This window comes from Meles meles, chromosome 17 (assembly GCF_922984935.1).
Source record: "Meles meles chromosome 17, mMelMel3.1 paternal haplotype, whole genome shotgun sequence".
Classification (NCBI taxonomy): Eukaryota; Metazoa; Chordata; class Mammalia; order Carnivora; family Mustelidae; genus Meles; species Meles meles.
In genome coordinates this window covers 388,510-416,160 of record NC_060082.1, presented here as the reverse complement: position 1 = coordinate 416,160, position 27,651 = coordinate 388,510, and the positions used below count along the sequence as shown (strand labels likewise).

Below are 27,651 nucleotides of genomic sequence, written 5' to 3'. Positions count from 1 at the left end.
GCCCCGCTGGGGTGCTTTGCTCAAGCTTGTGAGGAAAGACTTGCATTTTGTGAATCCCAGGAAGAACACTGACATCATCACACTGCAGAGCAGATGTTTGAAAATCCAGTATCGGGGCGCCTGGGTGGCTCAGTGGGTTAAATCCTCTGCCTTCCGGTCAGGTCATGATCCCAGGGTCCTGGGATCGAGCCCTGCATCGGGCTCTCTGCTCAGCCGGGAGCCTGCTTCCTCCTGTGTCTGCCTGCCTCTCTGCCTACCTGTGATCTCTCTCTCTGTCAAATACATAAATAAAATCTAAAAAAAAAAAAAAGAAAATCCAGTATCAGTGTTGCTTGGTACAGCTGCTGGAAGTGAGAGCTTAGGACTCCCACAGCTGTTACGAGCCGTGGTCAGGTTTGATAAGCAGGACCAGGATGCTAGAAGGATTTCGGCCAAACTTTCCTAACAGCTAAAAGCTACTGGAAAATACTCACACCTACTTCCTGTGACGTACAGCTATAGACATGTACAAACAGTAACTTAAAGGAATGAGCAAACAGTCACAAGAAGAGTAAAAGTTTGGTCTCAACTCACATCTCGTCATCTTTCCAGTCTGATTGTTCCTGCTCCTGAGGGCCCGGCAGCCTTTATGGGATGCGGCATTGCTTATATGCTTCAACTTAAACGCAGTGCTCTAGCCCTTAGGGCTGTGGGGTGGGGGTAGGCCAGGAAGACTTATGGGAACAGGAGAATGTGGGGTAGGGTTAACCAAACAGGGAACAAGCCTTTTCGTCTTGAGAAGTGGGACAGATTACTACTAGTGACCATAATTGTATGAATTTTAAGTACCCCCGTGAACTCACTCAGTCTTATTGTCTGGGAGGCTGTGAACCCACCTGTGCGTAAAATTAGGAAATTACGGGCAGAGTTCGCTAGCCAGGCAGTAAAGCACGAACCCAGAGTGCCGGCCAAGTCTCCGCAGTTCTGGGTACGTCTATGGAGGGTTATCTCCATGGGGTGGAAAGCGGGGGATGAATGTTTGGCCCTGGAATTGCTCTTCCGGGCTCTCCCGCTCACTCTGGGCGGCCTTGCAAGTCGCTTCTACTCTGAGCTCACGACATGGGGACAAAACAGGATCATGGAAGACCGAAAGGACCGAAACGTTGAAGTCAAGAAGTAGGACAGTGATGGGACCCAGTGCAATTAGAGGGTCAAGAAAATACTTGGTTGCACGGCGCCCAAACCCCTGGAAACGCCGCACGAACGTCCCCATTTCCGAGGCCACCGAGGGGCGGCCGGCGCCCTGCAGGCCCCCCTCGGTTCCCCCCGGGGCTCCCGGTCCCGCGCTCCCGTCCCGGCGCGAACGGCGCTCCCACCGGGGAGCCGGAGCGCGGAGCTCGCCAGGGTCCCGGGCCCGGGGGCAGTCCGGGATCAGCGGGAGCAGGGGCGCCGGCGGCTCGGCCGGGGGAGCGGAGACACCGCGCCCCGGGAGGAGGAAGTGCGGGGGCGCCTCGCTCCCCCGACCATCCGTGGCGGATCGGCGGGCCATCCCCGCGCTTTCGGAGGTGGCGGCGGACGGTTCCGTGTCGCTGCTCACCTCGCCCACAAGGGGCCAGCGGGCGGCCACGCAGAAGGACCCGGCCGCCGCGAACACCGGCCGAGCGGCACCAGCCCAGCCCGCCGCCTGCGGAGGCCCGAGACTCGCGCGCCTGCGCGGAACGACCCAGCCAGGGGAACCCTCCCGGCTCCCGGCATCCCCCGCGGCTGCGGCCTTTTCTCCCGCCCCGCCCCTCCCCCCCGCGGGCCCGGCATCCTCCGCGGAGCAAGATGGCGGCGTCCGGGACGGCCCCGGAGGTGACGGGGCGCTAGGCCGTCCGCCCCGCGGTCTCTCCCGAAGGCCGTGCGGGTCCCAGGAAGCGAGCTCAAGCCCAGTCCAACGAAGGCGCGATGGCGTTTCCTGCCGTGGCCGTGGGGACGCCCCAGTGATGCCTCTGCCCTGAGAGGCGGCGTCGCTTCTCGCAGCCTGACCGGACCTCCGGAGCCTGCGGTGGAAGCGCCCGTCCGAGGCACGAGGCCGGTCTCGCAAGTCCCTCCGCCCCGACAGGCGCGACCCTGAGCGCTCCATGCCTGCGGGCGGAGGGAGGCGGCGCCTCCCCCTGCGCTGCCGCCTCTGTTGGCTGCTCTGCGCCTTCACCCTGCAGCTCGGGTGAGGACCGCGACGTCCCCGCCCCTCGGGGGGGCAGGGGTGGGGGGAGGGCGCGCGGGATCCGGCGCCGCGGAGGTGGGGACGTCCCTGTTTTCCGGCTTCTGATTTGTGCCTCCCCCCCCCCCCCCCGCTCCGGCTGCAGCCAGGCCGAGGCCCCCGCGCCCGCGGAGAAGCGGTCAGGTGGGTGATGGTTCGCGGGCCCGGGCCCCCGTGCGCCCACCGGGCCGGCGCGCAGGTGGGGACGCGGGCGGTCCGCGGTGCCGGGAGGTCGGGTGGGCCGCAACTTCGCGAGACCCATGTTCTGAACGCGGTCTGGGGCGGCCTTTCTCCCCCGTTTCAGTGAGCGCCTCGGCCCCGCCGTGCTGGCTGGCCGAAGAGTTCGCGGTGGCGGAGGAGTGCGCTCCGTGCTCGCATTTCCAGGCCGTGAGTATTTGCCCTGCCCGGCTTCTGGCTCGGCCTGTGTGTGCCCCCGCATCGCCTTCCAGTGTTTCTCCTTGCGGTCTCGGTGCGTGTCCCTCTGACTTGCTTCCCTCTGAAAATGGGCCTTTCCTAAGTTAGTGGTGGTATTTGGCCAGTAATCACACTCATTAAAAAAAAACTTATTTTTCGGGGCACCTGGATGGCTCAGTCAGTTGAGCCTCCTTGACTTTCACTTGGGTGGTGATCTCAGGGTCGTGCCCCTTGCTGTGGGCTCTGGGCTCACGCTTGACATTGTTCTCTCTGCCGCTTGCCAGGTTCGTGTGCCCTTACTCTAATTCTTCGAAGATTTTTTTTTAAGATTTTATTTATTTGACAGACAGAGATGACAAGTAGGCTGAGAGGCAGGCTGGGGGGGGGGGGCGGGAAGCAGGCTCCCCGCTGAGCAGAGAGCCCAATGCGGGGCTCGATCCCAGGACCCTGAGATCGTGACCCAAGCTGAAGGCAGAGGCTTAACCCACTGAGCCACCCAGGTGCCCTGAAGATTTTTTTTTTTAAGCTATAATTATTACAAACTGGTTTCTGGCTTTTTTTGTGGGTTGTTTTTTTTTTCCCCAGTAGACTTTATTTGCAAGACAGCTGGTGCATGGGGCGCCTGGGTGGCTCAGTGGGTTAGGCCGCTGCCTTCGGCTCGGGTCATGATCTCAGGATCCTGGGATCGAGTCCCGCATCGGGCTCTCTGCTCAGCGGAGAGCCTGCTTCCCTTCCTCTTTCTCTGCCTGCCTCTCTTGTGATTTCTCTGTCAAATAAAAAAAAAACAGCTGGTGCATAAGCCTGGGGGCGGGGCACAGGGAGAGGGAGAGGCCGGATGCCGGGGCTCCATCCCAGTACCCTGGGATCATGACCTGGGCTGAAGGCAGATGCTTAACCATCTGAGCCCCCCAGGCGCCCCTAAATGTCTTATTTTTAAGGAAGCGCTACAGCAGTGTGGGACTGGAGCTCCTAACCCTGAGATCAAGACTCAAATGCTGACTGAGCCAGCTAGACACCCCAGTCGTGATCATTTTTAATCCCGTAGGCTCTGGAATCTGTCCCTCTCTTAGACTGTTGCCTCTGAAGTGTTCTAATATGTTGATGATCATGTGACCAGCACCTCCAGCATCCCCAGTAGAACTCTCTCTTAGGGCGCCTGGCTGGCTCAGTCGTTAAGTGTCTGCCCTCAGCTCAGGTCATGATCCCCGGGTCCTGGGATCAAGCCCCACGTCGGGCTCCCTGCTCAGCGGGAGCCTGCTTCTCCCTCTCGCTGTCTCTGTCAAATAAAGACAATCCTTAAAAACGAACAACTTCTTTGTTGGTTCTCTGTTGCTCTGAGCCATAGCAGGGGGACACCTGGCGCTTCTGAACAGCAGTCTTTCTGCTTCTGCTGCCCTTTCCTGACATGTGCTTTGGTCCTTTTCTTCTGACAGAAAACCACCCCTGAGTGTGGTTCCACCGGGTATGTGGAGAAAATCACATGCAGCTCATCTAAGAGGAATGAATTCAAAAGGCAAGTGTTGTTTCTCATCTCGGAACCTTCTAGATCACCTCTTTTGTTCTTGAGACGTTAGGCAGACTAATAGCCCCACATCTTTCTGTCTGGAGGTAGTGTGGCATGGGGGGGGGGCAAAGTATTTGCGTCCACGTGGCAGCTCTCATTCTCGGCACTCCATCGTTTTCTCATCCGTAGAACTGGTTAATACCAGCTCTGTTTACCGCACTAGAAACTCAGTCCAACGATAGGCTTGAGTGGGATTTGTATGGGGTAAACACATTAGAAGGATGAGTGTGGCTTCCTCTTTTCTCCTCGGATGTGTCTTGGTTAGCCTTCACTAGAAGGGAGGTTGGAGGGAGAGGTGATTCAGCCTTCCCTGGGAATAACTGTTTCTTCCTGCTCTTAGCTGCCGCTCAGCTCTGATGGAACAACGTTTATTCTGGAAATTTGAAGGGGCCATCGTGGGTGTGGCCTTGGTCTTTGCTTGCCTTGTCATCATTCGTCAGCGACAGCTGGACAGAAAAGCTCTGGAAAAGGTCCGGAAGCAAATCGAGTCCATATAGCCACCTTCCGCTGTGTGGTAGGGGCCTTAGGGATTGTACCTCAGACACAGGAGAATGGACGGACTTGTGCCCTTTGTTCTTGGGAACGTGTGGCGGCACCTCCGTGTCTGTCTCTCGTCTAGATCATTAACGAGCAAACCACAGAATAGTTTTCTTCTCTGTTATAATTCGGTTTGGGACAGGAGGGCCTGGCGGCAGAAACGGGATAGCAGCTCTAGGCCCCAGAGTACCAACGACCCATCTTCCCTTTCTTCTGGTACTTATTTAAATATTTCAGGATAGAATTTCAGCAAAAAAGTTTATTTCTCAGCCAAAACCTCTGTTTCCCCCCAACCCTAACCCCAAAGAAAAAATAAAATTGCAGATGTATAACAAAAGTGTCTGAAATGCCTCCTCACATAGCTTGGGCCTCAGGGTGTCCTGAAATGATTCAGACCCCTGAAGCCAAAGCCAAAGAACTCTGCATGGGGATCCCCGGGGGTGGGGGGCATAAGTCGGGGAGGGGGGGGTCCTGGATTCCTTATTGCAGCCGGATGCAGCCTGGGAAAGGTTCCAGCTCACATCTCGTCGGCATGCAGGACAGTTCTGACATGCCCACTGCGGCCTGTCTTCCCTCCCCTCTTCTCCAGCAGGTTCCTTGTTGAGCCACTGACAGCCTTGGCCCTGGGGGGCCCCTCCGATCTGGGCTCTACCGCTGTGGTCTCCACGTTTTCTGTCATGTCCTTGTGAGTCAGGATATTTCTGGAAATCACTGTGGGCAGTAATAGAGTGTTCCCTTGCGTGGGGGGTCCCAGACAGGACGGGACCTCCCTCCCACCTCCTGACCACCCCCAGAAAGCAGAGTCCTACCCTGCCCCGCCTCACCTCCCTGCGGCTGGTGATCTTCGGCGCCAGCTTCCTGGAGACCCTGCAAGGGGCTGACACTGGGCAGGATGATGAGAGCCAGAGACAAAAGAAGGATCTGGAGAAAGCAAAAGGACACCTGGGTTGTGGGGACACTGAAGGAAGGGCCCCAAGGGCAGCACGAACGGAGGGCAGCTGGCGCCATCAGGGACGGGCAGGTGGGCATGGTTGGGAGTGGGGGTGTCGGGGCAGGGGGGGGGAGGTGGGAAGCAGGCAGTACCAGAACACAGGTGCCGGTCTGGGCAGCTTTGTTGGAGGTTTGGGCAAGGAGCGCCTGCAGCTGGCGGAGCTGAGCTACCAGAGAGCTGGTGCGGCGGAGGGAGGAGGAGGATGAAGAGTGAGCTCTCCTGGGAGCCAGCCCCGGCCCGAGTGCCACACGCCCTTCCCCCGGGGCGCGCTGTCTGCCGTCACGTACAGATTGTGCCTCTCCAGCTCCCGGACTTTGTTCTGTAGTTCCTGGTTCTGTGCAGAGCAGGCAGCTGCCCTAGAGAGCGTGGAAGGGTAGGACAGTCTGCAGTCCCGGGGTCCCAGACCTGGCCTGCCCTGGTAAGGAAGGAGTCCCCCAACGTGGCCCACAGGGGGCAAGACAAGGGGCGCAGACATACCTGCTCTCCAGCCCGTCGATGTACTCTTTCTTGCGTCGCCGACTGTCCTGCGCCGACCGCTTGTTACGGATCTTCCTCCTGACCTTCTTGAGGACCCTCTCCTCTGCCTAGGGGCCCCGGCGTGTCAGTGCTGGGCCTTCGGCCTGCCTCAGCTCCCCACTTGCTCTGGTAATCCTGGCTCCTCAGAGGCCATGTTGGGGCCACTGGGTTGGGTTTGGGATACTCTTTGGGGAAGCAAGTTACCTTGGTGAGGGGCAGGTGAGAGGGCAGGGAAACCCCTTCCTGTCCCAGCAGACGCTTCTCCTCCTCTGTCAGGAACAACGTTTGACAGGGCAGCTGGTGGAGAAGAGAAAATCCGTGGGGGCGGGGGGGGGGGGCGCCTTCCCTTTCCCCTTACCCAGGGCCACGCCCCCTGCACATCTGGAGAGTTTCCCATTTGTGGTAAGGAACAAGCAACCACGAAATGAGGGGAGGGAGGGAGCTTCAGACAGGCCCCGGACCACGCCAAGGGGCCTCCTGGGGCTGCGAAGGGAGAGGAGGGCTTGTTACATCCTTTGCCCGCAGACTTAGGACGTTGGCCGTCTGAGCAGACGAAGGAGGCTTGTTCTGGTGTGTGCCTCCCCGATTCCGAAGGGTATTCGAAGACAGGAACTCGCCAAGGCAGGGTTTGCTTAGTCTCACCGCAAGCAAATGATTCCCTTTTGCCCGTTAACGTTCACTGGGCAGTGTGTCGTCTCAGCAGGGTCAACGTCGGGGAGCTCCCTGGGGCAGTGACCCATTTTCCCTCCGGGTCTGAGCCCCACTTTCAAGACTAAAGCTCGGTCTCCTCGCAAAGAACTCCCACGGGTCACCAGACTTTGCTTCTCGCAACACGGTATGTGGGGCAGGGGGCATCGGACACCTGAGCCTGTCCGCCGAGGGACCTGCCTTCCTGACGCTCCTTTTTGAAATCTCTATGCTGCACTCTGACTTCAGAGGAATTGTTCTCTGCTCTTGGCTCCTGACGGCCTTTGGCGTTCAGCCAAACCATTTCTTGTCGCTTTGCCTCTTCCCCATGATCCCTTTGCTCCCTTGAAGCCACAGACTCCCCAGTGTTTTGATGGGAAAGCAAGCCTGGAAGCATCACACTTCTTAAGGCCCCTCAATTCAGAGCTGCTTGGCTTGGACCCCGGGGCCAGCTTCAGCCACAGACTGGCAGGAAGACTAGGACTTCTTTCCAGTGACTGTTGGTCAACAGTGACCTGAGCGGGACCCCTTTCTCCCCCACTGCAGGAAGCAGAGCAGCCATTCTTCCGAAGGCCCCTGTGTGTTCCCCCCCAGGGTGGGGGGTGCAGCCACACAGTTGTTTTGGCGGAAAATTCTCCACCCGCTGCCTCCTCGCAGGCCGAATCCCCAGGCGGCCAGCCCATCCCACTCTGAGTCCTGACCTGTGGCTGAGTGAACCGCACACGAGGTCTGGGCTTCCTCCCAGGCCCTCTCCGCAGACTTCCTCACCCCGCCTTACTTCCCAAGGCTGCTGTCTCCCCTGTCCTTTCCCGCTCTCAGAGTTGCTCGTGCCTCTCTGATCTTCAGGGCCCACAGGAACCGGGCCGAGTTCAGCACGAGTTTTCCCCTCCCTCAGCCCCTCACCCCGTGGGTGTGGGTGCATCTCTTTGCATCCGGGGGTGCGACTCTGGCTGAGACTCACCAGGGGCGCTGGGTTGACAGCATCCACGCTGGGTGGTGTGGGAGCGGCGAGGGGCAGCTCGCCCACCGTGCAGGCCGCGGGCACTGTGCGTGGTGGGCTCCGTGGACCTGAGGGAGACACAGGCAGCTGGAGAAAGGAGAGGAAGGTATCCCCGAATGGCAGCGGGGCCTGGGGAGAGGCAGAGGTTGGGGAAACCCCTTACCCCGGGAATAGGGCTGGACCTGCAAGGCCACTCTCCCCTTCCCACAAAGAACACTGACCTAGCTGGAGAGAGACGAGCCCCACAGCCGGCCCCGCTTCCCCTGGCCGCCTCTCCAGGCCCCCTGCCTCATAGACGACCTCGCAGAGAGCAGGGGAACGGGCTGCAGGGCCAGGGTCCTCGCAGACGGCACTGTCACCCCCACGAGCCGCTTCGGAGCGGTACACTTCATTGGGATCGACGAACAGCTGCAGGCAGTCTTCGGGCTCACTCTCCCGAAGGCCCTGCCGCGTGGGAGAGCACGCGCGTGGGCACGGGCCAGTCTGCAGGGCGGCCGCCCTCCCCCGGCCGCCCCGGTCCACTTCAGTCCCCCGTGTCCCCGGACGTCTTAGGGGCTTGGTCTCCAGACGCGGCCCACCGCCACCTGCGTGCCTCACTCACACAGCCCCGTCGCCCGCCGGGCTCGCAGCCTGCAGGCCCCCGCTCTCGGAGCTTAGTCCCCGGGACCTCTGGGGCGGGGCAGGGCAGTCCCAGCTCCAGGAAGGCTCCTGCTGAGACGTCTTCTGGGGGCGCCAGCCACGCGTCCGGCAGGTCGGGGTTTCGGAAGTCCATCCTGCGGGGTCAGCTGGGTGAGCGCACCCTCCCCACGCGGCTGCTGGGCCCCCCCTTCCTCACCTGGCCCCGGGGGTCTTCTCCCGCCACCCCCTTGCCTCACCTGCCCCTCCGCCCCGGGGGACCTCGCCTCCCGCCTTCTCTCTGTTTCAGACGATCGCGCCCGCCGCCGCCGAGCCGGCCCAGCCCGCGGGCGGCCCGGGGCACCGCGGCTCCTCCCCCCTCCAGGATCTCGCATCCTGGACCGGCCCAGCCCCGCCCCGCCCCCGGGCTGACCCCGGGCGTGCGACGCGGACTGTCCCTGGCCGGGAGCCGCGGCGGGGGCTGGGCGCGCAGGCGCCCGCGGGCCGGACTGCAGGAAGGCACGGGCCGCCCGCCCTCCCTGCCTCGGTTTCTCCTGCGACAGCGCATCTTCCCGAGAGCCTGGGGTCTCTTCAGGGAAGGACACGAAGAGCCTGTTCTCCCGCCGTCGCTGGGCCAGACGAGCGCACCACCGGCTGGAGAACGAAAGCGGGAAGCGGCGGCCGACCGCGGGGGGGGCGCCGAGGCAGCCCCGCCGCAGCCTCGAGGCGCTCTGTCCGCTCTGGGGTCTGATTGGACGCAAGAGGATGAGGGGCGTGACCCGGAGCCAATGGGAGCGCCCGCCCCGAGGCAGGCTGCGCGCTGACTGGCCGGAGGCTGCCAAGGGGGGCGGGGTGCCGCGGTGGCCGCCCCGCGAGGATTCCGAGTCCCACCCCGCGGCCCGGCAGGTGCGGGGGCGCTGGGGCGTTCCGAGGCGCGGGGGGAGGGGCGCAGCCGCCTGGGCAGCCGCTTCCCGCGTGACCGCCAGGCCCTGGCTAGGACCCGGGCGAAGGCGACTAACCCGTCGGCCCAGCTGGAGCTCTGAGCGCGGAGAGTCGCGCCCGCCCGCCTGGGCGCGGGGCTGCTCTGTCCGCGCTCGCGGGACTCGCCCACCGGCCCGGGGGAGCCACGCGGGGCTGGAAACGGAGAGGCTGAAAAGGCACCGAGGGTCGGCGCGGGGCGGCTCGGCGTCATTTCCAACAGTGTCTGCGGCCCGCGTTTCTGTAGGTCGCGCGTTTGCCTAAACGTCCCTCCCTCGGGTCTCGGCGGGCGACTGAGCCGGACTGTCTCGCCGACGGGATCAGAGTGTCGGGACGCTCGGGACGCCCGCGGGCTCGGTGAGGCCGCTGCCTTCGGCTCAGGTCAGGAGCCCAGGCGGCTGCGTCGAGCCCCGCCGCGGGCTCCTTGCTCAGCGGGGAGCCTGCTTCTCGCTCGGCCTCTGCCCGCAGCTCTGCCCGCCCGTGCGCGCGCTCGCCCTCGGGCGGAGACACCAGCAAAGTCTCTGGAGTGTCGCCTCGCCGCGGCCTCGGAGCCGGTGGGCGAGGAACCCATTTCAAAGACGGTAATGGGGCCGCCGCCGGTGCATAAAGCCGGAGGGTTCGGGCGCGGGTCCGGAACTCAAGCCGGCGGTCTCCTCCTGAGCGTAGACAGGAGCGGGATGTAGTGTTTATCGAGTGACTATTAGATGTTGAGGCATTCGACATGACTCGTATAATTTCTCATAGCTGTAGCTTAGAGAGAAGTAACTTTGTCAGGGTCCCGCTGTAGGCAGAACCACGGTCTGGGTGCCTGAGCGCACCTTTGCTCTGTGCCGAGCCCCTGCTCGTCTTCCTGCATCTTCCTGCAAAAGCAGTGCGGAGACAAGGCGGGCTTCCTAGCCGGACGCAGAGCTCGAAGGAAAAAGCAGAGCTGTCCTGGCGTAGATCTCTGCTAGAGCAAGAAAGGTTTCAAAGGGCTTCTTGCAGGTTGCATGTGCAGGGATGATTATGAGGAAAATGTAATCAGCTTCTGTTAATTAGAACTGGAAGGAATCGGGGGCGCCTGGGTGGCTCAGTTGCTTAAGCCATGCCTTCGGCTCAGGTCATGATCCTGGAGTTCTGGGATGGAGTCCCCGCATCGGGCTCCCTGGTCTGCAGAGAGTCTGCTGCTTCCTCTGACCCTTTCTCCCTCTCATGCTCTCTCTCATTTTCTCTCTCTCTGAAATAAATAAAAATTTAAAAAACCAAAAAACCTGGAAGGACTCACTGGCATCATTTTCTAGTCTGACTTCCCTCTTTCACCTGCTTCATCAAATTCCTCAGAGAGAAAATGACTTGATTAGGATCACACATCCAATTAAGGTAGAGGGATGCCTGCCTGACTCAGTCAGTGGAACATGCAACTTTTGATCTCAGGGTTGTGAGTTCAAGCCCCACGTTTGGGGTATACCTTACTTTAAGAAAAAAAAATTTTAAATACACACATAAAATTTTTTTTTAAGAATTTATTTATTTGACAGAGAGAGATCACAAGTAGGCAGAGAGGCAGGCAGAGAGAGAGGGGGAAGCAGGCTCCCCGCTGAGCAGAGAGCCCGATGTGGGGCTCAATCCCAGGACCCTGAGATCATGACCTGAGCTGAAGGCAGAGGCTTAAACCACTGAGCCACCCAGGCGCCCCCACACACATAAAAATTTCATATTAAAAAAACAAACTGGGGGGATGCCTGGGTGGCTCAGTGGGTTAAGCCTCTGCCTTTGGCTCAGGTCATGATCTCAGGGTCCTGAGATCGAGGCCCACATCAGGCTCTCTGCACAGTGGGGAGCCTGCTCCCCCGGCCCCTGCCTGTCTCTCTGCCTGCTTGTAATCTCTGTCTGTCAAATAAATAAAAATCTTCATTAAAAAATTTATTTTGGGGGCGCCTGGGTGGCTCAGTGGGTTAAGCCGCTGCCTTCAGCTCGGGTCATGATCTCAGGGTCCTGGGATCGAGTCCCTCGTCAGGCTCTCTGCTCAGCGGAGAGACTGCTTCTCTCTCTCTCTGTCTACTTGTGATCTCTCTCTGTCAAATAAATAAAATCTTAAAAAAAAAATTTATTTTGGAGGGGACGCCTGGGTGGCTCAGTCAGTTAAGCCACTGCCTTTGGCTCAGGTCATGATCCCAGCATCCTGGGATCGAGTCCCGCATCGGGCCCCTTGTCCTGCAGGGAGCCTGCTTCTCTCTCTGCCTCTGCCTGCCACTCTGCTTGCTTGTGCTCTCTCACTGACAAATAAATAAATAAAATCTTTAAAAATAAATGAATAAATAAATAAAAATTATTTTTTTGAAAGATTTTCTTTATTTATTTGACAGACAGAGATCACAAGTAGGCAGAGAGGCAGGCAGAGAGAGAGAGGAGGAAGCAGGCTCACCGCGGAGCAGAGAGCCCGATGCGGTGCTCGATCCCAGGACCCCGGGATCATGACCCGAGCCGAAGGCAGAGTCCCTAACCCACTGAGTCACCCAGGCGCCCCAAGAAAAATCTTTATTAAAAAAAATTTTTTTTAAAGATTTTATTTATTTGACAAAGATCACAAGTAGGCAGAAAGGCAGGCAGAGAGAGGGAGAAGGAAGCAGGCTCCCTGCTGAGCAGAGAGCTGGATTCGGGGCTCGATCCCAGGACCCTGAGATCAGGGCCTGAGCCGCAGGCAAAGGCTTAGCCCACGAAGCCACCCAGGCATCCCTAAAAAAATTATTTAAAAAAAAACCTGTGGTGCCTGGGTGGTTCAGTCGGTTAATCAACTAACTCTTGATTTCGTCGCAAGTCATGATCTCAGGGACCTGAGATCAAGTCCTGCATTGGGCTCTGCCCTCAGTAGGGAGATTGCTTCAGGATTTTCTCTCACTCTGCCCCTCTCTCTGCTCTCTCTCAAATAAATAAATAAAATCTTACCAAAAATTTAAGGTAGAGCTGGGACCCATATGCAGGTGTCCTGTCTCGCAGTCCATGATTTCTTGGTAATGTTACTACTCATCAGTCACATTAAGGAGCACCTGGGTGACACAGTCGGTTAGGCATTCAGCTCTCAGTTTTGGCCCGGGGCCATCATCTCCAGGTCTTGGGCTCAACCCTTTGTCAGGTTCTGTGTTCAGTGTGGAGTTTCCCTGAGATTCTCTCTCTCCCTTTCCTTCTGCCCCTCCCAGTCATGCTGTCTCTGTCTCTCTCTAAAATAAATAAATAAATCTTTTAAGAAATAATAATAATCTTTTTTTTAAGATTTTATTTATTTATTTGGCAGAGAGAGATCACAAGTTGGCAGAGAGGCAGGCAGAGAGAGAGAGAGAGAGAGAGAGAGGGAAGCAGGCTCCCTGCTGAGCAGAGAGCCCGATGTGGGACTCGATCCCAGGACTCTGGGATCATGACCTGAGCCGAAGGCAGACGCTTAATGACTGAGGCACCCAGGTACCCCAAACTTCTTAAAATTATTTATTTGAGTGTGCATAAACCTGGGGGAGGGGTAAAGAGAGAGGGAGAAACAGGCTCCCTGCTGAACAGGGAGCCCGATATGGGGCTCGTGATGCCAGGACTCTGGCATCATGACCCGAGCTGAAAGCAGATGCTTAACAGACTGAGCCACCCGGATGCCCCAGAGTTTCCTCTTAACGGTAATTTTTTAAAAAACATTTTCTTTCTTTGACACAGAGAGGTCACAAATAGGCAGGCAGAGAGAAAGGGGGAAGCAGGCTCGATCCCAGGACCCGAGACATGACCTGAGCCGAAGGCAGAGGCTTAACCCACTGAGCCACCCAGGCCACCTCACATTCGCTCTTGAGAAAGTTGCTGGCCTCCATTTCCAGAGCCTTCAGAGACATTACTCCTGCCTCTTCTTGAGACAGTGGTCTTTGCGCCTTTCCAAAGACTAGGCTGAACCCCCTTCTTTATTTCCCTTTTTAAATCCTACCCTCCAATGAGGTTGGGTTCTGATAGCGCAGGGAACGTGGGCCAAAAGGATCCAGGCTAAGCAAACAAGAGGGTCCTGAGTTGCGAGTACTTGGTGCAATCCAGGCGCAGAAGACAGAAGGGAGGCGAGCAGGGCTGCGGGAGAGGAGTTGCAGAGCTCGAGGCGAGTTTGGAGAGAAGCGGGCTAGATGCCCTGAGGCGTGGTCGGGACGGAGGCCGGAGCAGCTCTTCCCCCGGCAGGCTGCGTCCCCCCGGTTCCGGGCACACTCTCGGGGAAGGCCGCACAGGAGTGCCCCCAGGCCCCTGGTGGTCCGGAGGGATCGTTGCGGAGAAGCGGCCTCTCTTTGCTCTTTTCCCTTTTCCCATTCCGACTCGTCCTCTTCCTCCGCCGTGAGCGCCGGAGAGGGAAGCCGAGCGAGGAGGCCGTCCCAGGAAGGGGCTGTTTGCCCCCGGCGCCGAGGGCGCAGAGCGGGTCCCCGCGTCTCCGCGGAGATGGCTAAGAAGGCGCTGCCGGACACCGGGACCCGAACCCGGCGTCCCAGAGCGGAAGACCCGGCTCCGCGCGCAGGGTCCCGACTCCCGCCGCGCCCGCGGCCGCTCGCGCTTCCGGCCAGCCCGGCCAGTCGGACCGCCCCGCGGCGCCCCGGGCCCGCAGCCCCTGGTCCCGCCCCCTCGCACCCCCGCCCCGCCCCCGCCAGCCCGCCCGCCGGCCTCCGATTGCCTCCAGGGCACGTCACTCCGCGTCGGGTCCCGCCCTCCGGGCGCCGTCATTGGCCGCCGGCGGCGGGGAGGCGGGACGCGGCGGGGCGGGGTCCAGGGTCGCGGCGGAACCCAGCGGCCGCGGCGGAGGGGGGGACCCTGTCGAGGTGAGTGTGCGCCCGGCCGGTGCGGGCTGGGCGACCTGGCCGCGACCCCGCCACCTGGGGCCCCCCGCGGTGGCCGTCTGCCTGCCGCTGTGCCTTCCGGCGCGGCGCTGGGGAAGCGGGAGCGGGGAGTGATCCAGCCCCAAACTCGCCCTGCCCAGGTGGCCCGCGACGCTCCCCGCGACGCTCCCCGCGACAGCTCGCGCAGCCCGACCCCCTCGGCTCGGTCCGCTCCTTCCTGCGGGGGGCCCGGCCTGTCCTCTCCCGGAGGGCTGCGCTCCAGGGGAAAGGTAAGGGGACACCCGCGCCGCCCCGACGCCGGAACCCCCGCGCGGGGTCCCCCGGTGAGCCGTCTGCGGGCGCGCAGGCTGCGGGGCCCGGCGTGCACGAGCCACAGGGGGCCGGGGAGGTCGGAGGGCGGCGGGGGGAGGGAGCCCCCCTCCGCGGACCAGCTCTCCCCTCTGCTCGGCCCCAGCCGCAGGTGACCGCCGCCCCGCTCGCTTCGTCTCGCGTCCGACGGCCGTGCCTGCCGCTGCAGCCGCCATGGGGCCTTGGGAGGAGCCGGAGCTGCTGGTGTGGCGCCCGGAGGCGGTGGGCTCGGAACCCGCAGGGCCCGTGGGGCTGGAGGTGAAAGTCGGGGCCCTGGTGCTGCTGCTGTTGCTCACCGCGCTGTGCAGTCTGGTGCCCGTCTGCGCGCTGCGCCGGCCCGGGGCTAACCCCGAAGCCTCCGGTGAGTCTCTCGGGTCCCCGCTGCCGCCCGCGCTGGGCCTAGGGAGGGCGCCGGGAGCTGAAGAGGGTCCCCCGGGCGCAGGAAGGCCAGAGGGAGCCTTGCTTGGGGTGGGGCAGCGAGGCTCAAGGGCGTCCAGGCTCACTCCCGTCCGTGCTCCACTCCCGTCCAGCCTCCCGGCAGAAAGCCTTGAGCCTAGTCAGCTGCTTCGCTGGGGGTGTCTTCCTGGCCACCTGTCTCCTGGACCTCCTGCCTGACTACCTGGCGGCCATAGACGAGGCCCTAGCGGCCTTGCACGTGACGGTGAGCTCTGGCTGCTGCGTGTGACCCCGTGGGGGTGGGGGTGTTCAGTCACATCCCTGTGGGAGAGGGGGCTTTTCGGATCCCTTCCTGGGGGCTCTGTGACCTTGTGACCGTGCGGAAGGCACTGAGCGCGGGACCCTATGAATTGTGATTTTGGGTGATGGGGAATAACTTCCTGTGGTGCTCCCCCCCCACCCCCATCCCTCCATGACTGTGATGCACTCCGGGTGGTGGAGAGGAGCCTCTGGCCAGGCATGTGACCTCCTCCGGGAATTTCTCAGCCCCAGCCTCCAAGAATCAGCTTCGTTCTCACACCACTTTGCTGACGGGGTTGGCGGTAGAGCGCCCTACAGGCCCGGGAAGGGAGGGAGGCCTGGAGTCTGGGACCAAAGGAGCCATAACTCAAGGGGTAGGGCGTGAAGAAGAGCGAGTCCAAGGCGTAGGAAGGTCTCGGGAAAACTGACACAGTTGTGCAGAGGCACTGGGAAGGCCCCCCGCACTCTTCCTCTTCCTAAGACTGGGGAAGTGATACAGGATGTACCCTCTGTGACTGAGTGCCCCGTGGCCCTGTGTGACTGTGTGTAAGTCCGATGGCCCCATGATACTGCGTGGCTCTGTGAGGCGGGCAACGTGTGATCCTTCCTGTGTGTGCCTTCGTGTCCCACTCTGTGCAGTCTGTGTGAGCCGCTGGCAGCGGGGGCTGGTTTTGCGACCCCTTCGCAGCAAACGTTTGGTAGTGTCTAGAGACGTTTTTCGTTGTCACAACTCGGGGAAGGAAGGCTTTGTGCTTGCTCTTGGCATATGCCGGGTGCAGAGGATGCCGTTAGATCCTACTGAGCACAGGACGGCCCTCCAAAATGAATGGTCCAACCCCAAATTTTAATAGTGCCAAAGCTGAGAAGCTGGTGTCTGTGTGATCCTGCAAGTGACACTCGTGTGGGAGGAGGGACGCAGGCGATACGAGGAGGAGCTCGGAGAAGTCGCGTCCACTCCGCCCCGGGTGGCAGAGGGCCGAAACGGGCTAGAACCGGCAGGACTGCTGACTCTGGGCTGGGCCTCATCTGTGTGATTGTGGGTGTGTTTGTGTAAGTGAGAGGAGCCCTGCGCCTGTGGGGGACCCTAAGTCTGCGTCACTGGGACTCCTCGAGACGCGGAGTTTGACGGCTCTGCCCCACTCTCGGCCCGTCTGCCCACAGCTCCAGTTTCCCCTGCAAGAGTTCATCTTGGCAATGGGCTTCTTCCTGGTCCTGGTGATGGAACAGATCACACTGGCGTACAGGGAGCAGTCAGGGCCGCCACCTCGAGAGGAGACCAGGGCTCTGCTGGGAGCGGCAAACGGCGGGCCACAGCACTGGCACGACGGGCCGGGGCTCCCGCAGTCAGGGGGTGCCCCAGCAGCCCCCTCAGCCCTGCGCGCCTGCGTACTGGTCTTCTCCCTGGCCCTGCACTCGGTGTTCGAGGGACTGGCGGTGGGGCTGCAGCGGGACCGGGCCCGGGCCGTGGAGCTGTGTCTGGCGTTGCTGCTCCACAAGGGTGTTCTGGCGGTCAGCTTGTCCCTGCGGCTGCTGCAGAGCCACCTGCGGGCACAGGTGGTGGCTGGCTGTGGGATCCTCTTCTCATGCATGACCCCTCTGGGCATCGGGCTGGGGGCAGCGCTGGCTGAGTCGGCCGGGCCGCTGCACCAGCTGGCCCAGTCTGTGCTGGAAGGCATGGCAGCCGGCACCTTTCTCTACATCACCTTCCTGGAAATCTTGCCCCAGGAGCTGGCCACTTCTGAGCAGAGGATCCTCAAGGTCATTCTGCTCCTCGCAGGCTTTGCCCTGCTCACTGGCCTGCTCTTCATCCAGGTCTAGGGAGCTCCAGGGGCCCTTGACCTTTCTTTCTTTCCCCAGTGTATAAGAGTAGGAGTGGGGAAGGGAGGACGGAGGGTCAGAGGGTTCTCTGGGAGACAGGGTGGAGTCTTTGGGACGGACCGACCAGTGGGAGGGATGTGGCAGACAAGAGCCTGGCCCCAAGGGATAGTCAGATCTCTAAGGACGTGACTGGGGATGCACACTGCGGAAGACACCGAGTGCTAGAAACTGGGGTCAGACACTACGTACAGGGACGGGCTGATGGTGGGAAGCCTGGGAGGGCCGCACCCAGCGGCTGTGGGATGGGGAGGTGTCGAGGCCCAGCCCAGAGTCAGCAGTCCTGCGGGTTCTAGCCCGTTTCGGCCCTCTGTCACCCGGGGCGGAGTGGACGCGACTTCTCCGAGCTCCTCCTCGTATCTCCTGCTTCCCTTCTCCCAGAGGACTCATGCCACATGGCTTCTTCCTGCCAGTTTTGGTACCTTCTCTGGGTTCTCGAGTCCTGCTCCCTTCTCTGTTTTTAAAGTGCCAAATAAATCCCTTCCCTCTTTGTCGAAAAGCACAGTGATGGCCCTGGACCCCGCCCAACGTCTCGGCGAGGGGCCTGCTTGCCCCTTCCAGGCAGCCCTATAGCTGAGCTGAGGTTGGGGGAGGGTGGGCAGGGCCGCGGCCCGAGGAATCCCGGCCCGACCCGACAGGGCTGCCGCGGGCCCAGAGGACAAACACTGAGCTGCCAAAACGTTTTTATACCAGCGGAGCCGGGAAGGCTCACCCCAGTACTTCGGGGGAGGGAGGGCTGTGGGTAGAGCCACGTCCTCTAGAATCTATTTTACTAACTGACCTGTTTTGGGACTTGTTACCCAAATAAAAGATGTTTCTCTACACTTGTGCAGTGTCCGACTCGTTTGTCTTGGGCAAGGGGTGGGCACGTGGCCCGTCTGAGGGGCCGGAGCCCCAGACGTTTCTAGCTGCTTTGATGGTCCCGCTCTCGCCTTCTCTCGGGCGCCGCCGTCCGCTTCCCCGAAGACCCAGATTCTCCCTCTTTTGTTCCTTCCTTCTTCCCGCCCTGTCTCCACCCCTTCCCCTTCCTCCCGAATCCTTCCCTCGCCCGCGTCCCGCTCCCCTTCGCGCTCCGAGGCGCGAGACCAGCTCAGAACTACTCTTCCCGGCGGGCTGCGCGCAGGGCGGAGCCGCGGGGGAGGGGCCAGGCTTCCAGGCCCCGGAGCCGCAGGACTCTTGGGAAATGGAGTCCGCTTCCTGTCCGGACTGCTCGCCTGGGGCCGCGCAGGGGTCACGTAAACAAACTACAGTTCCCGGCGGCCCCCGCGCGCAGCAGGTCCGGGCTAGGCTGGGGCCGGGTTCGCGGTGCTCGCCGAGGCGGCGGCGGCGGCTGCGGCTGGAGGCGCCGGCCGGGGCCCGCGGCGGGGCCGGGGCTTGTCCGGGAGGGTGGCGGGGAGGGACGCACGGGGAAGATGGCGACGGCGGGCGCCAACGGGCCCGGCTCGGCCACGGCCGCAGCTTCCAATCCGCGCAAGTTTAGCGAGAAGATCGCGCTGCAGAAGCAGCGTCAGGCCGAGGAGACGGCGGCCTTCGAGGAGGTGATGATGGACATCGGCTCCACCCGGGTGAGGGGCCGCCGGGGGAGCGGGAGCCGGGGGCGCCGTCCCGGAGCGGGAGGCGGGGCGGGGGCGGGCGCCGCGGCGAGGGAGGCGGAGCGGGGCGGCCGCCGGCCGGGCGGCGCTGGTGGGGAGGCCGCGCGGGGCGGGCAGACGGGCGTGCGGGGAGCCGGGGGGGCCGGCGGGGGCAGACGGGCGTGCGGGGAGCCGGGGGGCCGGCGGGGGCAGACGGGCGTGCGGGGAGCCGGGGGGGCCGGCGGTGGCAGACGGGCGTGCGGGGAGCCGGGGGGGGGGGGGGGGGGAGCCGGCGGCGGCCGCGGCGGCGGCGGCCGGTCCGGGCATCCCCGGAGGAGTGCCGGGGGACGCCCCTGCAGCATCCCCGGGGCTCGGGCGGCGGCGGGCGGGGGCACGGGCCGCCGGCGTCTCCGACTCGGGTATCTCCTGATCTGGTCCCTCTGCCCCGCTGCGCCCGTCTCGCCGCTCGGGTGCCTTCGGGAAAGGGCCCGGGAGCGGTTTGCGCCGCCGCGCTGGGTCTCGTGGGGGCAGGAAGTCCCCTCCTGCGTCCCTTCTCTTTGCTTCCTTTTTCAAATACTTCTTGTGGTTTCCTGACGTGAACGAAGGTGAGGTCCGTGGCTCACAGACGGCGCTTGATGTTCTGTCCTGGCCGCCGCGGAGGGGACGCAGGACTTCGAAGCTCCAGAGCGGTCACCAGTTAGTTGGCTGTGGGTTAGGTTTGCTGAGCTTTCTAGGAAGATGGCTGCTTTGTGGGTCGGTTATAAGGTGCCTGCTCGGAGGGGCTCCTGTGGGTAGGGGACATTCCTTCCTGAGCAGTTCCAGAAAGAAGACACCCTGGCCCGGTTGCCTGTGAAGCCCCTCTGGCCTGCGCTTCTTGCTTCCCAGGCCCCGGTATCAGAGGGCATGAGGGGGGGAGCCTGCCCAGCTGGCGTGCAGCCCTCGCTTAGGGACACGTTCTTCTAGAACGGCAGGTGAGGGTTCTGCAGGGTCTGCGGCATCCGATCCCTCACAGCCGGAGCAAGGAGGGGCTCCCAGGGAGAGGGTGGGGCAGAAAACCGCTGGGAGCTCTTTCTGCCCATCTGACTGGTTTGCATCAATGCCTGTGACTCCGGCTGTGCTCTTGTTTGTGTCTCCCCAACTGTTGTTATTCTTGTGTGTTTTCCCCTTCGGGTCTCTAGAGACCTTGTGTCCTAGTTCATGGGAGTCAGCACAGAGAGCGTTAGGGGGGAAGCAGGTCGGAGGCCCCGGCGCGCAGCTCTCTTTCAGTGCGGGGAGGGTCGTGACCCATCTGAGCCAAGACGGCTCCGGCTCCGCCGCAGGAGCGTTTGGTCGTGGTGGGGCCGGAGGCGGGAATGTGGGCCGGAAGGTGGGCCGGAGCCTCCGCTTGAGGCCCTGTCCTCTGGGCTCTGACTCCCGCAGCCGCCGGGTGGGATGTTAGGGTTTGTGTGCACAAGCTTAAAGCCTGTGAGCAGCTCAGAGCTGAGGCCTCTTTTGAGCGCCTTGGTTTGTCCAAACACGCCCCGTGCCCACCTTGCCACAGCAGATGACTTCTCTGCTGCTCATCAACGCCTAGTGGGTGTACAAGGCCGGGGCTTGGGAACCCGAGAGTCTGAAGCTGGAGGGAAGGGATCTGGGGCTCAGCTTCGCCGAGAGGGCTCTGCCGAGGCCCGGACAGCCGTCGGGGCCGATGGTAACGGGAGGCAGGTGTTGGAATGCGTACTAATAGCAATCTGGAGCGGCCCAACGGTTTCCGTAGCGTCTGCCGAACTCTGTGTGCTGACCTCTTGGAACAGAAAGTTCTGACGTTGGGCTCAGCAGAGCAATGCAGGACCCCCAGAGGTTCATCAGCTGCCCGAGGTCTGTGTTTCGGCTGGTTGCAGTGGTCCTCAGAAGTAGGTGTTCCCTTCCCGCAGAAGGACTTAGGATCTGTAGACAGACTCCGGTTCTGCAGGACCGGCCTGCCAGACTGAGGGCTGTGGCGTCTCCCTGCCGGGTCAGATAACCTCTCCGCAAAGGGGGGATCAGGCCAGGCTGAACAGGGTTACTGCTCCCTCTCTCACCGCCGGTCTCAAGGCTCCCCTGGCCATCCAGGGCCTTTTGAATGAGCTAGAAGAAGACTGCTTCTTGGTTTTGGCACTGGTTTTCCAGCGGGGAGAGCCGTCATTTCCCAGATGTTCCAGTTGGGGTGGTGCAGGCTCTGTGTAGCTTTCCTGAGGCGGGGCAAATGGCCGAGCTTAGAAGCCCGCGCGTCCAGAGCGGGAAGGAAGGAGGTTGGCGATAATGTCTCTGTGGCCTCCCCCTGTGGCGGTCCCCTCGTGTTCCAGTTAGTCCTGGCGCACCGGGAAGGGAAAGCGGAGGTGCCTAATGGGCCCCCTTCCCGGGAGTTACCCCATGGGACTAGCTTGGAGGCTGCTGGCAACCGTTTGGGGATTCTGTTTAGACGGAGGCCAACTGGGCCAGGCCCCGAGCAGAGCATCAGACCCTGCCTGGCTGGGTAACGCCAGCCGTTGGAGCCGCGGGTGCGGGTGGCATGTTCCCGGCCTGGCTGGCTCTGCGGTTCCCGGCGCGTCCCCTCCCAGCACCAGCGGGCGGCATGCCGTGGAGACAGCTGGCTCAGGAGCAGTGGGCAGAAGCTTCCCTGACACTCCCGCTCGTCCTCCCTCTCAGTTACAGGCCCAGAAGCTGCGCCTGGCCTACACGAGGAGCTCCCACTACGGCGGTTCTCTGCCTAACGTCAACCAGATTGGCTGTGGGCTGGCTGAGTTCCAGGTAAGCGGCCGAGGGGGAGCACGGGCGCTCGGGCGACCTCCCTCGCTGACCTGCCTGTCTCTTCCGGCAGAGCCCCCTGCACTCGCCTCTGGATTCGTCTCGGGGCACTCGGCACCACGGGCTGGTGGAACGGGTGCAGCGAGACCCCCGAAGGATGGTGTCCCCGCTGCGCCGCTACCCGCGCCACATATCCTTCCGGGGACCGGGCAGGCCGGGGAGGAGGCGGGCTCCGCGGGAACCTGCGGTGGGAGGGGCTCTGTGTGCGGTTCCGTCCCATCCGTTCCGGGCCTCCCAGAAAAGCCACCGTTCAGCCCCTGTGACTGCGATGGCGCCTTTGATGGGGGACACGTGTCTCCTGCCCAAGGGGGTCTGGTCGCCTCTTCACACTTTGCCTCACCTTCTCTTGGCAGCTTTCGGTTTTGGAGACGCGCATTGACCTGTGTCCCAAGCCCCGTCCCGACACTCTGCCTCATTCTTCCGGCTCTGCTGGGCCTGGTTCCCTTTTCTCTTGCGTTCTTTGGCCCTGCCGTTGCCCCTCACGGAAGAGGAGGAGGGAGGTACTTGCTTCTCTCAACAGCTCGTCCCCCTCCTCCGGCGCCCTGCGCTTATCTGGTCTCGGTGCCCTCTGCCCCTCCTCCCTTTCTCCTTAACTGATGCTGCTCACGTCGACAGCTCTCCCTACGGTCCTGCCTACTTGTCTCCTCCCCCGGAGTCTGGCTGGCGGAGGTCAGTGTCTAGGGCAGACAGCATCTCCTGTCCACTCTCGCTCAGCTGTGCCTCTGGAGGGAGCTGGGCTTGGGGCTAGGCTCGCTGGTCCAGGCTTTGAACACTCCGTCTTCCCTGACGGCCGGGGGGTGGGGGGGGACGGTCAGAGTCCAGCCCTGGCCGTGTTGACACGGGCGGCCAAGCCTCCGGGTCCAGCCAGTGCAGGAGCAGTGGTAGCGGCGGCTGGCTGGGGGGCGCGTCCCCAGGCCTGGGAGTCCGGTGTGTCAGGTCCGGCCCTCGGGCGTCTGAACCTCCCCGGGCCGAGTCGTCCTGTCCTCAGCGCTTGTACCAGCATGGCTGCGGGGCTCTGGGGGCTACTCAGCGGGGTCCCGGCAGAGACAAGCTGAGAATTTCCAGATCTCTTAGCTTGACTGGGAGAGGGGTCAGGGGTCCCCGGCAGCAGAAGAAGCAGGAAGGAGGCGTGGTCCTGGGTGCTCAGCCCCGTCTGTCTTCCGCTTGTGGCCTGGTCCTCCCCAACCCCATGCTTGCTCTGCGGAGTGTTGCTAGAGTGTTGCTAGCCTTGCTCGTCCTGACCTTGTATCCCCCCCCCCACCCCCCCCCACCCCCCCCCACCCCCCCGCCAGGGCGGTGCCCTGGGGCAGTTTCCCCGCGGAGAAGGGCCAGCTGTTTCGACTACCGTCTGCGCTGAACAGGTGATGCCCTGGCCCCCTGGCCGGCGCCGCGTGTCTCGTCTGTCCTGTCTGCCCGCCCCCCGCCCCTTCCTGTCCCAGCCTTGCTAGCGGTGTCCCTGCCGAGCAGGGCCTGGGGACCAGAAACAAGGTCCCCCCCGGCTCATCTCTGCGCGCCCCCCCCCCGCCCCCCAGGACGAGTTCTGACTCTGCCCTTCACACCAGTGTGATGAACCCCAGCCCTCAGGACACTTACCCAGGCCCTGCCCCTCCCAGCATCCTGCCCAGCCGCCGTGGAGGTAAATGGCCTGGCCCCGGGCAGGGAGTGACCTGAGGAGCTTTAGTCGGAAGTCCATAGAGAAGTCCGGACTGTAGCCAACTGTCCCGCATCCTTTGTAGGTTTTCTGGATGGTGAAGTGGATCCCAAAGGTAGGTGTTCCACGCCACTCGTGGGTGCCGATGCCCACGACTTTCAGGGCTGGTGTTGGGGGCTTCGTGCTGGGCCCGCTCACCTCGGTGGCTTCTGCCTTCCTGACTCCTTTCCAGCTCTCTCATCGCCAGTCTTTCTCTTTCAAGTCCCCGCTGTTGAGGAGAACGTGCCGGACGACAAGCATTGGCTGAAGCCGTGGGATGCTAAGAAGGTCGGTGTGGCCCCACTTTCCCCTTTCGCTCTGTGGGGCGGGCCTGCCTCCGTCCTCAGGAGCCCTGGCCTCCTTTCCCACACTATTCCTTCTCTCCTCAGCTGTCCTCATCCTCTTCCCGACCTCGGTCCTGTGAAGTCCCTGGAATTAAGTAGGTGCCTCTGTTAGGCTGGCCGAGGGACTGAGGGAAACGTGGGAGGCCTCCGTCCCCCTCCACGACCACTGCCCCCATGTCCCCTCTCTTCCTGTCCCCCTGCAGCATCTTCCCGTCTCCCGACCAGCCTGCCGGCACGCCCGTCCTCCCACCGGCCATGAGCACGGGCGGCTCCTTGCCCGACCTCACCAGCCTGCACTTCCCCCCGCCACTGCCCACTCCCCTGGACCCGGAGGAGATGGCCTGCCCCAGCCTGAGCGGGGGCAACAGTACCTCCAGTCTGACCCACACCATGACCCACCTTGGCATCAGCGGGGGCCTGGGTCCGGGCGCGGGCGCTGGCTACGATGCGCCGGGTGAGCGGCTGTCCTGGCTGGGGGGGGTGCGGGGGACGGCGTGTGTGTGGGGGGGCCGGTCCGGTAGCCTCCTGTGACTGCCCACGCCAGTCCTGCCCAGGAATCCCACAGGGCAGATGCGGCTTTTCCTCAAAGGTGATGGCGGGCAGCCCCCAGGTGGGCCGTGCCGGCCTCACTGTCAGGGACAGAGCAGGGAGGACACTGTGTCGCCACTTCATAGTCTGGTCGCTGCTCTCTGTTGTGGGCGGAAAGCAGCCCGGCTCCCACCGGTAACGTTGGCATCCGTGCTTCTTGTCTGTGCCTGCAGGACTCCAGTCCCCTCTCAGCCACCCGTCCTTGCAGGCCTCCCTGAGCAACCCCAACCTGCAGGCCTCCCTGAGTGGCCCCCAGCCCCAGCTGCAGGGCTCCCACAGCCACCCCTCCCTGCCGGCGTCCTCCCTGGCCCGCCATGCCCTGCCCGTCACCTCCCTGGGCCACCCCTCGCTCAGCGCCCCAGCCCTCTCCTCCTCCACATCCTCCTCTGCTTCATCTCCCGCGCTTGGGGCCCCCCCTTACCCACCTTCGACTCCCGGAACCTCCCCCCGCCACCGTCGTGTGCCCCTCAGCCCCCTGAGTTTGCCCGCGGGCCCAGCTGAAGCCAGAAGGTCCCAACAGCAGCTGCCCAAACAGTTTTCGCCAACAATGTCACCCACCTTGTCCTCCATCACTCAGGTACGCGTGGCTGCCTCCTGTCCGTGTCTGTCTCCCTTCCTCCGCTCTTCCTGTCACACTCCCGCGTCCCTTTCTTCCGACGCCCTCTCCTCACTCCTGTGTCTCACTCCTGTGTCTCAGCCATCCCCTTCCGTTCCTCTGTCCCTCTCATCTCCTCCTGTCCGAACCCCCCCCGGGAGTGAGCTGCTTCCTGGTTCACACCCCGCCCCGCCCCGTCCTGGGACAGCAGAGCCTCTAGCCTCACCTGTCGGACCCGGGCGCTGTCCTAAGGGTCATAGGAGCCGCATACGGCCGTGCTTGGGCCGGGCCTGCTGGGTGCGTCCCCGCAGGTGCTGGTGTTTTCTCCTCCGCTCCCCCCTCCAGCTGCTTTCCTCATCTGTCTGTCTCTTGGGCCTCCATCCTGTCCTACCCTCTGTCCCGTCGCTGTCCTTTTTCCGCAGAGTTCATAGAGTCAGGGGCTCTCAGGTCGTCTTCGTGGTACAGATGAGGGCACTGCCCGGAGGGAAAGTACTTTCCGAGCTCGTTTAGCAAGTTGGGAAGCATTGGGGGCTGAAGGAGAACCAGTGGAGGGGCCCTTCCTCAGCGCCTGGCTGCTGGCAACCCCCGCCCCCTTCCTTCCCAGGGACGGGTGGTCCGAATGCTGCTGGAGGAAAGACTCAGCCGGGCCAGCCCGGGCTCTGCTCCCTTGCAGCCTGGATCAAGCCTGACCTCCCTCCCTCCCTCCTGCTCACCTGTGTCTGCCCTCTAGTCCGACGGGCGCGCGCCTGCGGCAGGGAGTGGGGGGTGGGGGGGCCGGTGGCGGCCTCACTCCTTTGCTGTGGTCCTGATGTGCGCGGTGACTGCGGGCACCCAGCCCCGGGGTGCCTTGGGGAACGCTGGCACATTTGTGTTGAGAATGGTTGCGGCTTCACAGGGTGGGAAACCCTGGCTGAGGGGCTCTCCTGAGGGGTAAGCTTCTCCCTCTTTCCTTCTCTTCAGGGGGTCCCCTTGGATACGAGCACACTGCCCACTGACCAGCGGCTGCCTCCGTACCCATACAGCCCCCCCAGTTTGCTTCTGCCCAGCCAGCCAGCCACCCCAAAGCCTCTGCAGCAGCCCGGGCTGACCTCCCAGGCCTGCTCCGTGCAGCCCTCTGGGGGACAGCCCCCGGGCCGGCCACTGCACTTTGGCACACTGTACCCGCCCAGCTCCGGTGGGCATGGGCAGCAGTCTTACCACCGGCCAGTGAGTGACTTCGGCCTGGGGAGTGTGAGTATCCGGGTCCAAAAGCAGGGGGGAGGCCGGGGGGGAGGGGCTGGAGGGGCCCCCCCGCATCGCTGGTGGCTGGTGCACGCTGAATCGGCAGACCTGCGGGCGGGGCTCCATGCCCCCCCGGGTCACAGCTCTGCCAGCCCAAGGCTTCTGTCTTCCTGCGTCTGACCCCTCCTCCTGCTGCTGCCCCCAGCCGGCTCTGCGCAGTGTGCTCGCTGATGACAGACGCTCTGATGCCTTCTCTCCCGGGCACGCCCACGCTCTGTCCCGGCAGGTACGGGGCCCACGCCAACTGCCGCCCGTGCTCTGCTGGCGACCTTCTCCCTGTCTCTGCTCTGATCTCTGCAGTCGGGGGCGGGGCGCGCTTTGCTGGGCAAACGGGACGTATTTGCCGGGCAGGCAGGGTCTGTGAGACCCCCGTTCTGAAGTGCACTCCTCGGGCCCCATCCCTGTGTCCGTAGCTGGAGCAGTTCACCATGGAGAGCCCGTCCGCCAGCCTGGCGCTGGATCCCCCTGGCTGTTCTGAAGGACCTGGATTTTTAGGGGGCGAGGGGCCAGTGAGGAGCCTCCAGGACCCCCATGCCCTCAACCACCAGAACTTGACCCACTGTTCCCGCCACGCCTCAGGGCCCAACGTCCTCCTCCCAGGTGAGGAACGTGGGTGGCGGCGGGGTGCGGTAGGAGGGGAGGGTCCGCTCCCCAGTGCCTCGGAGGCCAAGGGGTTGTAGGGGAGTGGCCGGCTGTGGGGCCTCACCCGTCTTTTCTGCTCACGCAGGCGAGTCCTCCCCAGGTTTCTCCAAGGAGATCGCGGCGGCCCTGGCTGGAGTGCCTGGCTTTGAGGTGGCAGCCGCGGGGCTGGGGCTGGGGCTGGGGCTGGAGGACGACCTGCGCGTGGAGCCGCTGGGCCTGGATGGGCTCCACATGCTGAGCGACCCCTGCGCGCTGCTGCCCGACCCTGCTGTGGAGGACTCATTCCGCAGCGACCGGCTGCAGTGAGGGGCCTTGGCGGAGCCCCTCTTCGTGACCGTGCCCCATCACTGTCCCTTTCCTCCCTTTCCCCTGGCCAGTAGAGACTCCACTCTGCCCCCAGATCCTCATGAACGAGGGATCCTAGGAATGAGACAAAGCGAGGGGTTTGTCCCGGTGGCCCCTGAATTCTGCACAAGGGGTGGGCCTGGGGGAGCTGCAGGGAGGACCTGAAGCACTTGTAACTTTGAACCTGAACCGTCTGTCTGGAGGTCAGAGCTGGTTGGAAGGTGGGGGGGGGGGGGAAGGGGGGACCCTGAGGCCTTGGGGTGGGCAGTGCCGGCCCCTCCTCACAACTCTTCCCCGTGCAGTGGAGGAGAGAGCCAGAGTGGATATTATTTTTTATTAAATATATTATATGTTAATAAAAAAATCGTATCAAACACTGGGTGTGGTTTCTACTCTTGGGGATGCATTTGGGGATTCAGAGGATCCCTGGGGCCAGGCCCTTGTGTCTGTGAGGCTTTCTGCATCTTCCTGTCACTGTTGTGGCTTGTGGCCAGGCCCCAGCCTCAGAAT

General features: G+C 62.7%; 4 protein-coding genes across 15 annotated transcripts; 3 read left to right on the top strand and 1 right to left on the bottom strand.

Annotated features, from left to right (window-relative positions):
• Positions 1-1,791: 1,791 nt before the first annotated feature.
• Positions 1,792-5,073, top strand: JTB (jumping translocation breakpoint). The gene is made up of 5 exons (XM_045982543.1): positions 1,792-2,185; positions 2,328-2,365; positions 2,526-2,608; positions 4,069-4,148; positions 4,540-5,073. The coding sequence occupies exons 1-5, from the start codon at positions 2,103-2,105 to the stop codon at positions 4,694-4,696; spliced, it is 441 nt and encodes a 146-aa protein (XP_045838499.1). The 5' UTR covers positions 1,792-2,102; the 3' UTR covers positions 4,697-5,073.
• Positions 4,858-9,450, bottom strand: CREB3L4 (cAMP responsive element binding protein 3 like 4). Of its 5 annotated transcripts, none has more exons than XM_045982537.1 (10): positions 8,806-9,450; positions 8,532-8,703; positions 8,152-8,374; positions 7,892-7,998; positions 6,448-6,540; positions 6,205-6,311; positions 6,015-6,083; positions 5,820-5,904; positions 5,561-5,657; positions 4,858-5,447 (listed from the first exon to the last, which is right to left on the bottom strand). In XM_045982537.1, exons 1-10 carry the CDS (start codon positions 9,111-9,113, stop codon positions 5,254-5,256), a joined length of 1,455 nt encoding a protein of 484 aa, XP_045838493.1. In that variant the 5' UTR covers positions 9,114-9,450; the 3' UTR covers positions 4,858-5,253. The 5 variants fall into 5 exon arrangements, 4 of the variants coding, with proteins under 4 accessions (XP_045838493.1, XP_045838496.1, XP_045838495.1 ...); XM_045982540.1 differs by having other exon boundaries at positions 9,089-9,450; XM_045982539.1 differs by lacking the exon at positions 5,820-5,904 and having other exon boundaries at positions 5,307-5,447.
• A 4,799-nt stretch (positions 9,451-14,249) lies between these two features.
• SLC39A1 (solute carrier family 39 member 1) lies at positions 14,250-18,083 on the top strand. Of its 2 annotated transcripts, none has more exons than XM_045982542.1 (5): positions 14,250-14,322; positions 14,481-14,609; positions 14,801-15,049; positions 15,219-15,349; positions 16,546-18,083. In XM_045982542.1, the coding sequence occupies exons 3-5, from the start codon at positions 14,863-14,865 to the stop codon at positions 17,200-17,202; spliced, it is 975 nt and encodes a 324-aa protein (XP_045838498.1). In that variant the 5' UTR covers positions 14,250-14,322; positions 14,481-14,609; positions 14,801-14,862; the 3' UTR covers positions 17,203-18,083. The 2 variants fall into 2 exon arrangements, with proteins under 2 accessions (XP_045838498.1, XP_045838497.1); XM_045982541.1 differs by having other exon boundaries at positions 14,795-15,049.
• Positions 18,084-18,550: 467 nt separating this feature from the next.
• CRTC2 (CREB regulated transcription coactivator 2) lies at positions 18,551-27,515 on the top strand. 7 transcript variants are annotated; one of them, XM_045983228.1, is made up of 15 exons: positions 18,551-18,824; positions 21,498-21,599; positions 21,670-21,786; positions 22,264-22,325; positions 22,949-23,017; positions 23,189-23,292; positions 23,393-23,422; positions 23,540-23,634; positions 23,736-23,785; positions 23,894-24,144; positions 24,452-24,855; positions 25,834-26,103; positions 26,300-26,380; positions 26,568-26,754; positions 26,882-27,515. In XM_045983228.1, the coding sequence occupies exons 1-15, from the start codon at positions 18,672-18,674 to the stop codon at positions 27,100-27,102; spliced, it is 2,196 nt and encodes a 731-aa protein (XP_045839184.1). In that variant the 5' UTR covers positions 18,551-18,671; the 3' UTR covers positions 27,103-27,515. The 7 variants fall into 7 exon arrangements, with proteins under 7 accessions (XP_045839184.1, XP_045839187.1, XP_045839188.1 ...); XM_045983232.1 differs by lacking the exon at positions 18,551-18,824 and adding an exon at positions 19,059-19,801; XM_045983226.1 differs by lacking the exon at positions 18,551-18,824 and adding an exon at positions 19,851-21,187.
• The last annotated feature ends 136 nt before the right edge of the window (positions 27,516-27,651 follow it).

Coding starts and splice junctions, on each gene's coding strand:
- JTB (XM_045982543.1), top strand. CDS start 2,103: ATGCCTGCGGGCGGAGGGAGGCGGCGCCTCCCCCTGCGCTGCCGCCTC. Junction 2,366..2,525: donor GCCCGCGGAGAAGCGGTCAG/GTGGGTGATGGT, acceptor CCCCCGTTTCAG/TGAGCGCCTCGGCCCCGCCG. Junction 2,609..4,068: donor CGTGCTCGCATTTCCAGGCC/GTGAGTATTTGC, acceptor TTCTTCTGACAG/AAAACCACCCCTGAGTGTGG.
- CREB3L4 (XM_045982537.1), bottom strand. CDS start 9,113: ATGCGCTGTCGCAGGAGAAACCGAGGCAGGGAGGGCGGGCGGCCCGTG. Junction 6,312..6,447: donor CTCACCTGCCCCTCACCAAG/GTAACTTGCTTC, acceptor CGGGGCCCCTAG/GCAGAGGAGAGGGTCCTCAA. Junction 6,084..6,204: donor ATCGACGGGCTGGAGAGCAG/GTATGTCTGCGC, acceptor CACGCTCTCTAG/GGCAGCTGCCTGCTCTGCAC.
- SLC39A1 (XM_045982542.1), top strand. CDS start 14,863: ATGGGGCCTTGGGAGGAGCCGGAGCTGCTGGTGTGGCGCCCGGAGGCG. Junction 15,050..15,218: donor GGCTAACCCCGAAGCCTCCG/GTGAGTCTCTCG, acceptor ACTCCCGTCCAG/CCTCCCGGCAGAAAGCCTTG. Junction 15,350..16,545: donor TAGCGGCCTTGCACGTGACG/GTGAGCTCTGGC, acceptor GTCTGCCCACAG/CTCCAGTTTCCCCTGCAAGA.
- CRTC2 (XM_045983226.1), top strand. CDS start 21,002: ATGTTCCAGTTGGGGTGGTGCAGGCTCTGTGTAGCTTTCCTGAGGCGG. Junction 21,600..21,669: donor GTGGGCTGGCTGAGTTCCAG/GTAAGCGGCCGA, acceptor CTCTTCCGGCAG/AGCCCCCTGCACTCGCCTCT. Junction 21,787..22,263: donor TGCGCCGCTACCCGCGCCAC/ATATCCTTCCGG, acceptor GATGCTGCTCAC/GTCGACAGCTCTCCCTACGG.